Below are 11,149 nucleotides of genomic sequence, written 5' to 3'. Positions count from 1 at the left end.
ACTTGAAACAGACTGACAAAGGTTGTGACATATGTTCAGTCTGGAAAGTGTGCAGTCTTTTCGCAGCCTATTTCCTTATAATTGCTTAGAGAATTTTCACTTCTGCATGTATTCGCTTGCGACGAATTTTCGAAATTTTTCAATTATTTCGTGGAATTTTACCATCTCTCATGTGTCCGTCTATTGACTATGAAACTGCCATACCACGTATCTCATTTTGCAGCCTTCGCACCACATTTTAGGTATTTTTTAAATGGAAAATCACTCAACGTCAATTCTTGAAACTTTCCTCGATTTTTTTTCTCTGCATGTCAAAAATTCGGGGAATGATACTCATTTGTTCCCCTTCAAAAACCTAAAATGGGATTTTAATTCACAGGAAACGAGATACGTGGTCTCGTAGTTTCACCGTCGATATTTTCTCTCGCAACACCCTTTCCAGCTTGACAGATATTACATATCAACAACAAAATTGAATTTGTAAAAATTTATTTCCTCGTTGCTTTTAGTATAATCATGATTAGGAGTTATAAATTAGGAAAATTCCAATAATTACATTCTTTGCAATAAAATTACTGAAATCATGCAAAAAATTTAATTAACTTTCTAATTAAAATTTAAGTAATTTAAAGGTAATTTTCATCTTGAATTAAAAGTTTATTGGGGGTAAAGATAAAACTTGTTTAGATGATCAGTTTATTACAAGATAAAAAAAAGTTTCACAATCTTAGCGACAGTGGAATGCTCTTGGTTCCTTTTTGCAAAATGCAATCCAAATGTAAAATGGCGTTTATGGCGTTTTTCCTTTGCACGGCAGTGCGTCACTGAAAAAAAAATCTCGGTGTACCTATTTACTAAGAAAAGGGTAAAATTACCAAGAATTCAGGGTTCTATTTGATCCCAGCCTTTTCTCGGTAAAATTACCATTTATGGAATTGGTAATTTTACCGAGAATCTCGGTAAAATTATTGAACTTTCTCGATAATTTTACTGGACCTTGGTAAAAACGCCAATATTTTTTTATCGACTGTGGTAGAATTACCAAGATAAAACGGCAAAGTTACCGGGAATTGATTACCAATAAAAGTGGTATTCTTCCCTGAAAAAAACAGTAAAAATACCGGTTTTTAAGTAAGCTTACCAGTCTGTCTCGGTAAAACTACCAATAATTGGTAAAAAAAAGTGAGATGGTAAAGGTACCAACGGACCTCGTTAAAAACGCCGAGAATTTTTTTTCAGTGCTTTTACATGGACCTAAATGGAAATCGTGCTGATTTTTCAGTGATATCTGGCAACAGGGCTGCGTTCTACTCCGGCTTTCTGCTGCTTTCCAAGTGATCCTCAGTTACGATCTTGTTTAATCTCCTCCGCATCACCTCCAGCCACGGGGTTCCAGCGGATTCGGGCGTCTGCGTCTGAGGTGGCCTCTTCGGCGATCTGAGGGGCGACGACCGTGAGGGCGACTTGGTCGTCACACCAGGGAGCGCCTCCTCGCACACATCCGTGATCCACCTACTCATTTCCTCGTATTTGTCTCCCGCCGAGATGGTTCGCGGCGGCGGCGGCGGCGGCGGAGTGAGGTTGACAGACTGCGACATCCTCACAGCTCTGAAGAACGCCCCGTAGTCAGGGTTCGGAGTCAAGTTCGGAGTCAGAGGGCTTGGTGGGATACGTGGTGGGCTCGGAGGACGCGATGGGCTACGTGGTGGGCTCGGAGGACGTGGTGGGCTCGGAGGACGCGATGGGCTCAGTGGTGGTGGGCTCGGAGACACGGGGGTTTCTGGTGAGAGTGAACTTAAATGACTCCTCATCATGTTGAAAAACTGGGAACGGTCGATGTTCGGGGTGGAGGCATCCGGGAGCGGTGCCGGTCGGAAAAGCTCTTGGTTCACGCTGCCGCCCGGACAATATTTCTGCCCGAGATCCTGCATTTCATTTTTAAAGCTCTGCTCTCGCTTCTGAGTCATTTCTCTTCCGCAGTATTTATCCTTGAGCTGCCCGATGTCCGCCGCCACTTCTTGCCTGCCCTGACTGGTCAACTGGTCGGGTTCTATCGCGTAACCGGGACACACTTCGTCCAGGAACCTGTTTGAAGTGGCACCGCTATCGGCCCTGCAGCTTCCTTCGTCCCGGAAGGAATTTGATCGCTCTGGCGACGGCGACCGCGACCAGTTCCGGCTGATGGGCCTTGAGCCTCTCCTGAAACGAGCAATGAACCGTAAATGCCTTGCGATGTATCGATTGATCTACCATTTAAACCTGTGGTAAAGAATCGATTATCAGGGTGTTCACAGCGGACACCCTAATGATCGATTCTTTACCACAGCTCAAATGGGGAAATATCGATAATCGATCATTCACGGCACGCCACTGGTTATAAGGTTGACAATGCTGCCGTGCTAAGGGAAAACGCCGTATGAACCTCCAGGAGTTGCCAAATTTCCTTTGATAAAACACGAATTTCCTGGTAAACTTATGGATATTCTCCTTCCGATTTCTCAGATAAGTTTGTTCGAAATTTTACCTGAAGTTCCTGAAAATGTCAAGGACAAATATTCATAACCTACCCCCAAAAATAAACATTTTATCGAAGGGAATTTGGCAACTCTCGATTGTTCATACGGCGTTCTTCCTTAGCACGGTAGAGAGCGTATCGTCCGGTGACGAGACGTGTTTTGTGATGTATCGATTGGTCCGCCATTTAAACCTATGTAAAACTATCGATTAAGAGGGTGTTCGGAACGGACACTTTAACAATCGATTTTTTATCATAGCTTCAAATGGGGGAATATCGATAATCGATCATTCATTCTTCGCCACTGGATGTAACGTGTAATTATTTGATCCGCCATTTAAACCTATGTAAAACTATCGATTAAGAGGGTGTTCGGAACAGACACCTTAAGAATTGATTTTTTATCATAGCTTTAAATGGGGGAATATCGATAATTGATCATTCACTCTTCGCCACTGGATGTAACGTGTGATTATTTGATCATCAAAACATTTCAATGGGGCGCGATGAAAACTCATTATTATTCGTTTGCAAGAATAACAGCCAAGCAACACCATAATGTGAGGCCAGTTTTCGTTTATCATCCCTATATTACGCACTTTGGGTTAAAATACTTAATTTCAAGCTTGTACTAAAAAAGTCTGAGTGATACTAAAACAAAACTTCTATTCGAATCAGACAGTGTTCGAAACTCACCTTTGAGTTTTAGGAGCCATGTGGCGCATCAAGCCCGATTTTTAGGCGTCATTGAAGATTTTTTAGGGGCCAAATTGACTTTTTGCCTATATATTACGGCGCATTAAGTGAAAAGTTAGACGCAAATGTTTTTGTAACAGAACTAGTAAGTAGCTGTAACTTGGGTAAGACAAAAGCACTAAGGATGAAATCGTGAAGAATAGAACAAGCTTTCACTTGCGGTGCTGAAAATTTCGAATAATCACCTAGTATGAAAATTCAGATTTTTAAGGGGCAATTTTTAAGGGCCACGTTGGCGCAGAGCCTTCATTTTTTAGGCGCCATGGCCGATTTTTTAGGCGCATTTGGCGCGTTGACGCCTGTGAGTTTCGAACACTGAAGGATCTGAAAGGGGATCACCGCGATAGCAGCATTCTATCACTGTTTGTAACCTCGAACTCCTGGTCAAAAGCTCCATGGAAAAGGAAATCGGAGAGCATCTGACACGTACTTTAAGCACCTGTCAAATGATTGCGCCAAAGGATAAAAAATCCTGATTCCTGATTGGATAGCAGCTGATCACAAACGCTCCTCGATCCATTCCTCACTTTTTCTTCCAAGACAGATTGGTAAGCTTACCTAAAAACCGGTATTTTTACTGTTTTTTTCAGGTAAGAATACCACTTTTATCGGTAATGAATTCCCGGTAACTTTGCCGGTATTTTACCGAGATTTCTCGGTAAAATTACCAATTCCATAAATGGTAATTTTACCAAGCAAAAACTGGGATCAAATAGAACCCTGAATTCTTGGTAATTTTACTATTTTCTCAGTAAATACACCGTGATTTTTTTTCAGTGTATGTGCATGAAGACATGAGCCCTGAGACCCACTGGAATATATGCTAAAAATGGCTCACGTCATAATGCACATAGTTCCGGTTTGCAGAAATACGTCCAATTGACCTATGCATTCTTTTTCTTATGGTATGTGTGTCGCATGAGATGGTCTTAAAACGGATCAAATAAAAATTTTATTGGTAGTGCAACCATACTTGGCGGCAATTTGCCGCAATTTTTTTCGATACTATATAGAATAAAAAATGGGATGTGACCGATCAAAAGAGTGCGGATAGAATGGATTCGTTTCTGTCCAAGGAGTAAACGCATGACCATTGATCAAGTATCGATCAGATTTAATCACAGGTGACAGAACCGGCTCTGACTTAAACGATTCGATTTTTTAAAAAGACAAATAATATTTTCTAAACTCCAACTTGTTTCAACATGCTCCAGTTTTCCAAGAAACTTGAAATAGCTTCGAATAACTCATTTCATGTAGCAGACCGTGCGAAGTTTGAATTTATTTTTATTAGCCAGTTTTTTTATTCAATTCTTATTGATCCAATCGCTCCCGGCCAGAGGGAGATTGGACAAATGAAAGTCGGATATGAAAATCTCTTCATTTTTTTTGTCAGTCTTTTGCCAAAACGGGCGTAAGAGAGCGCGAAGCGCCCTCTGGGGGTTGGGCCGCGTAGCGGCCAGGGGGCATAGCCCACTGGTATCTCCTTACCTGCTCTTACTGCTACCGCTGCTGTCTTTCCTTTTTAACATGTTCAAAGCTCCGTTGACAATAGACTGTAAGGAAAGAAATATGGAGTATTTAATCAGTCGCTCTACCTTAAATTTTTGTATTATTACTTCGCAAGTGTGTTTAACTTTTATACTATAACTCGGCCGTGATGGCTGAATGCAAAATTTTAATAAAATTTTACAATGCTCGAGTAAGGACATTCACAATCTCATCAATTGATAATGAAAAATTGGGGTCATATTCTGAGACTGTACAAACATTGAATGTTTTACTTCTGGGTAGCCGTGAAAAGCATGGAAATCGGTTTGTTTTCTAAAACTAACTTTGAAAACGGAAAAATCGAAAGGGGATCAAAATGCTATATCGACAGTGAACAGTGGCGTGGCGTGAATGATCGATTATCGATATTTCCCCATCTGAATCCGTGGTAAAGAATCGATTATGAAGGTGTTCACTACAAACACCTAGTTGATCGATCCTTTTCCATAGGTTTAAATGACAAATCAATCGATATATCGCAAAGCACGCCACGCCACTGACAGTGAAACTCCGAAGCCACGTATCTCAGTAAGACTTGCGGACTTCCTGGTGTACCTCAGTTTTTAAATGAATAACTGCTCAACGGATGTACTGCCGCCACTTTTCCTCTCTGTGCGAAAAAAAAATCTGAAAAAACCTCAAGGAATGATATTCATTTGCTCTCCATTAAAAGAATAGATTACCTAGGGGTGAACATTTTAACACACCGCAAACATGAAACATGGTTTCGAAGTTTTGTCGTCAAGAGAAATAAAAACAAGCAGAAAAATCCAACATGAATATGTTGGAAAAGCGTGCCGAATAACTAAAATGTTGGACACATACCTACTATTTTCACGTCTTTGTTATTTGCATCAATTGGTACTTTTTGCTAAATTTGGGAGAAAATATTGATTCATGAACGTTGAATGTAAATTGATTTTAAAGATTCCGTCCAATTATCTTGATTTTAAGCTGATATGCGGCATTTCGCACGACCGTGATTTGGGCGAACTGCCGTGCATCGAAATCGCGTTGAGTTAATCTCTTTGGATTTCGAACTGTAACTTCTCTCCTATTCGGCCGATTTTTACAAATGAGGTCTCTTTTTATTTGTACTTTAACGGAAAGTAAGGAAAAACTCGCTAAATAGACGGAAAACAATTTTTGTGAAAATTTGGTGGATCCTGGCGTCACGGTGAATGGTTAATCGGGCGTGGAAGATAATAGGTTCGACGAGGCGACCCTCTCCTCGCCGTCTTTTATTGCCTTGCTCGAAACCTGACACCCAAAGCTATATCGGGAGATAACTGCAGTGGTTTGAGTGGATTTCTGCAGGGGCCACGGTTAGTACATGGTATAAAGAGTCACGAGGCTCATCACAGATTGCACTTGCAGTGCAAGACGCTCATTGGCTAAACAGTTTTGGCGGGAAAGAAGGTTCTAGAGTTGAGTCCTCCGAGCGTAAGAAAGCTTCTATGAGGTTTTTGTCAAATGAAATAATAGGGTTTTGACAGGAAAATGTTCTCAAGGGTTCCCAATTAGCAGTTCATTCGGTTTTTTGGTAAGAGACCATCAGGGCTTGACAGTATAATGGTTCAAAGACAAGAAAACGGGTCCGAGGAAAAAAATATTTGGACGGCCCGTTGAATAGCATTGGTTGATCGGTGTGCTGTACTATGGTACATCCGAGTGATTTCAAAAAGCGAGCCCTACTGGCACGCTTAAAATAACGTGTGATATGAGCTAAAATATATGCTATTTAAACTATCAAGAGGATCAGTGGCGTGGCGTGCTTTGCGATCTATCGATAATTCCCCATTTGAAGCTGTGGTAAATAATCGATTATTAAGGTGTTCCCTGCGAACACCCTGTTTATCGATACTTTTCCATAAGTTTAAATGACCGATCAATCGATACATCGCAAAGCACGCCACGCCACTGAAAAGGATGCTCCGGTTGTTTCATTTATTATTATCGGTTGTTAGCTGAAAAATGACATAAGAAGTTTCGTAGTTGCGCACCTTTGCTCTCGAAAGTTTGCCTTTCTTCGCAGTCCTATTCGTAACATTTGAGTCACTGAAAGAGAAAATAAAGAAAATGAACAAATTAGCAACCAAGCTATAAGCGTAGGTATTTCTGTCAAACGGAACCGGAGACTGGAGGAAAAGGAGGGGTGTGCTCGTTAGCCGAGAGCCGTAAGAATGAATGGGAATTATAAAGCGCCAGTGACGTCAGCGGCAACGAAACCGTCTACGTTGTCACTCTTGCTCGGCTTTAACTCATGAGCCCTGCCCACAACGCTCTCTTGCCATGCCCACGGCTCATGAGTGCCGCATTCAGTTGGCGCTTAGTTCAGTTTCCCTGGTAAAAATTGAAGATAAGAGCTGCGTTTCAAAATACCATAGGAATTCTGTAGAAATTGTGTAGAAATTCGTGTGCTTTGGAAATCATTAAGTTTGATACGGAACCACCTTAATATTTACAAAACACACGTTATATTTTCCTTTAATACATATTTTTTTTCATCAATTAAAACGAGAATAATCCATACAGGATGTGCAAACATTTCAAAATCATGAGTTGAATAACGCTGACTCCGCTAGATTGAATATTAGAGCCTAACACAAAGCGGAGCGGCGACGCACTGGCGCCTACAAACCTAACAGGGATACTTCACGCATTGCGCAACGCGTGAAGCATCCCTGTTAGGTTTGTAGGCGCCAATGCGCGTTTCGCACTGGCTGCCCGCCTGCCGCACCGCAGTGTGCCACGGCGCTTGAAGCAATTATTTCACACCAGAGGTATTGCACAGTATCATACGAAACTGAAGGCGCTCTAATATATTAGGAATGGCAGGCATCCATCAAAAGTACGGAGCTTTCCTCGGAAAATAAATCAAGATACTACGGCTCAAAAAGAGAGCAGTGGTCCAAAAACTCACTAAGTCCTAGCATCCGTAATTGGTGACGTTTAGCATACACTTTATCGCCTGGCTGTGAGTTGCTTAGTCGCCATTGGCTATAAAAGGCTATAAGAAATTGTGTAGCCGGCTATAGAAGCTATTGGAAATCTTACAGCCGGTCGTAGGTGTATGGTATTTTGGAACACACATTCTACTGCCAATTTTTACCAGGGTTGGTAGAATGTAAAATCTCGCTTTTCCACTTCCCCAAAGGGCATCACGTCCACTTTAACATTGTTTCTTAAGCAGCTTCCCAGAGCACACCTCCATCTTTTCCCAGTCGTTAATGGTTCCGTTCGGTAGAAATACATCCATTCGCATTGGGGAAAAAAACAAGAGGGAATAGATCGAAAATCGTCACCGGATCTGCTGAATCATACGAGCACGTTCCACAGACATGTAAATGTGTATAAAGATTTATAAGTCAATATTGGATTACATGGGGGGATTACTACAAGGTGGAGGCAAAACATGGAAACCTTTTTTTTGCCACTTTGCTCACGGGTCTAGAAAAAGAGGATTGTGGATTGAAAAATATATTCCCACAAACTTTGCAAATTGTTCTTTCGGCTTTGATGTGTATCGTATGGACATGCTTAAAATATTACGATGTGGCAGAAGTGGATAGAGATTAAACCAAAGTTGCGAACAGGTAATACTCACTTGCACTCCAATATTTATGGGGATAGGAGGTGAAACGCATCCCTTCTAAATATTATAGTGCAAGTGAATACGTGACTGTTCCCAACTTTGGCTTAATCGCTAGTCACAACTTCTGGTGCACGATATAAATGTATGCGAAGGCAGAAATGGACTTGGAGAATCCATTTTTTTCATGCACTGCTCTTTTTGAAAAAAGCTGTGCTTGTAATTTTTTTTTTTTTGAAATTAAAATCGGAGCTTCAAGGACAAAAGACAAAACAAGGCAGGTTGTACAGCCTTTTTAGAGAGCCGTGGACTGTCAAAATGAGCGGCGTATGATGTCAATGATTGACAATTCTGTCACGTCTGTCTGCTGATTGTGGAAGCTCTTTCATGAGAGTCGGTTGTTTTCAATTTTTTTGTTGCTACATTATTGTATGATTGACTGACACATTCGTGTCAAGGCGGCTCGAACAGTAAGGCATCCTGATTCACTTCTTTCTCTACACCAGTTCGCATACGTTATAAAGTAGTCGTTGAAAATTTGAAAATCCGAAGGAATATTATAATTGAACCATGTCATTTGCAGTTGGTTTTGCGCTATATTCTTAACGTCGCACGATGGATCGAGTCAATAATATAGGAGAGGTCGGACAAAATTTGGAGACTTTAAACGCTGATAACTCCGTTTATACACAACTTTAAGGTCCCAAAAGTGGTTTCATCGGTTTTCTCGTGAAATTCTCTCCTCGAAGCCCCCCTTAAAGTTTAAAATGTGGCGAAATAAACATCCGAAGTTGCAGTTTTAGTCAAAAATTTCATGTCCAACCTCTCCGATTGACTCGCTCCACTGTGCGTCGGACAGGGAGTGTAGACCTTACTTCCAACATGCCCTTAAATAAAGCGTTTGTTATTTTAATAAGATACTTCATTGCAACCCCTAAAAATGTCCCCCTCCTAAATCGATCCTGCCAACGGTACAAATGTTTTTGTGAATGAGAGAAAAAAACACTAGGAAGTGGCCCAAATGGAGATCCGTCTGACTCTAGGTGAATAGGTCCCGGGTTCGAATCCCGGTGGTGTCATCTAATTTGCACGGAACTAACGAGTACATCTCCTGAAACAGATTCTACTCAGCCCGAATCCCTGAAAATCTGAAAAGCCTAGAGCATGGATGCACCTAAATCCCTTGATGTCTACGGACAATAATCAGAGTCTAAAGTTGGCTGAAGGCGCTAGACACGAAGCCATAAAACCAGCAGGGAAAAAAAAATAAACATTTCTAACAATTTCACTTTTCATTGCCATTTTGTACTCGTGAGATTCGAAAATGTATCGCCAAAAACCCGTTCTCTCAAATTACTGAGTGGAAATGTTATGTGTGTGAGGAATTTGCGATTTGACTGTTGATTCTTATGTAAAAGTTCGCGACAAACACGACGGTATCACTGGTTTTCTCTGAAATCAACTCCCAAGCTCGAAAAAAGCTCTCAAGTCGAGGCCAAAATGGAGGGGATATCCCACGCTATCCTGAGAGGCCACCTCTACATCAAGAGAAACTCTCCATGCAAAGATAGGGAGCAAATACTTTGACAGGGCTGCCACTTTATTTGGGGACTCCAAAACTGAAAACACGGCAACCCACCTAATGTATTTGTCCCTATCTTTGCATAGAGAGTTTGTCTTGATGTAGAGGTGGACTCTCAGGATAGCGTGGGATATCCCCTCCATTTTAGCGTCAACTCGAGAGCTTTTTTTGAGCTTGGGAGTTGATTTCAGAGAAAACCAGTGGCACCATCGTGTTTCTCGCAAACTTTTACAAAAGTATCAACAGTCAAATCGCAAATTCCTCACACGTGCAACATCTCCATTGACTTTTGCGGCTATGTTTACATGTTGAACCAATCGATATCGATACGATCCCATCTGTTTGATGTATCGAATACGCTCTATACCGGCAATCAACAGCTTGCATTATTATTCGCGCATAAAATTGATAAACAATGAGAAGTTGTCATACTTGCTGTGGTTGCTTCCATTGCTGTTGGTTCGTCTGAAAGAGGGGAACTTGAAGCTCATCTTTTTGTCAACTTTACCATCCTGACTTCCTTTTTTCTTCGCATCTTTAAGAGCACTCGGATTCCTAGTTTCTTGGCTTCCTTTTTTTTTCTTCTCTTCTGCTCTGCTATTCATTGCTCTAATCTGGAGAACCGGCGTTGATACAGCCGTCTCCTCCTCAGCGAACCAATATGGCGCATTATACGTTCCTATTCCATCTTCTTTTCCCGCCTGTGACAGAAAGTGATGTATTCGATCAATTAAAAATATACTCCATGTTAAATGTATAAAGCTAAGTCACCAAGATTTCATCAACACTTTACAAAAAAACTGTCGAAGTGACTTCCCTCTAACTAGGCAAGAGTGAAGCTAAGAACCGCCTTCACATGTCTGAAAAATCAAATTTAGAAAACAATGCCGCTGAAGCCGAAAAAAAGAGAAAAGTTGTTTCTCCCTATACTAATGCATTTGAGTCGCGTGACGTCACAGCATCATAGACGAAATTTCACGTTTTAGGGGGTATTATCCGACGGATTTTGGTGAAAATTTGTGGCAGGGGGTACTTTTTGACGGGCACCTCGAATTTTTGGTCCGATTTTCAAAGTTCCAAATCCAAGATGGTGGCCGTGGCCTTAAATGCTAAGTCGGCTTCTGTACGATCGATTTTTGTGAAACTCTGTATC

The 11,149-nt window shown here is 41.3% G+C and overlaps 1 protein-coding gene across 1 annotated transcript; it reads right to left on the bottom strand.

Moving 5' to 3' along the window:
• Nucleotides 1–833: 833 nt before the first annotated feature.
• On the bottom strand, nucleotides 834–10,896 carry LOC109044648 (uncharacterized). Its single transcript, XM_019062471.2, has 4 exons — nucleotides 10,429–10,896; nucleotides 6,826–6,880; nucleotides 4,763–4,827; nucleotides 834–2,199 (listed from the first exon to the last, which is right to left on the bottom strand). The coding sequence occupies exons 1-4, from the start codon at nucleotides 10,599–10,601 to the stop codon at nucleotides 1,308–1,310; spliced, it is 1,185 nt and encodes a 394-aa protein (XP_018918016.2). The 5' UTR covers nucleotides 10,602–10,896; the 3' UTR covers nucleotides 834–1,307.
• Nucleotides 10,897–11,149: the final 253 nt, after the last annotated feature.

Source organism: Bemisia tabaci, chromosome 10 (assembly GCF_918797505.1).
Source record: "Bemisia tabaci chromosome 10, PGI_BMITA_v3".
NCBI lineage: Eukaryota > Metazoa > Arthropoda > Insecta > Hemiptera > Aleyrodidae > Bemisia > Bemisia tabaci.
Note: the sequence above shows the minus strand (reverse complement) of the source record. Positions and strands in the feature narration are given on the sequence as shown.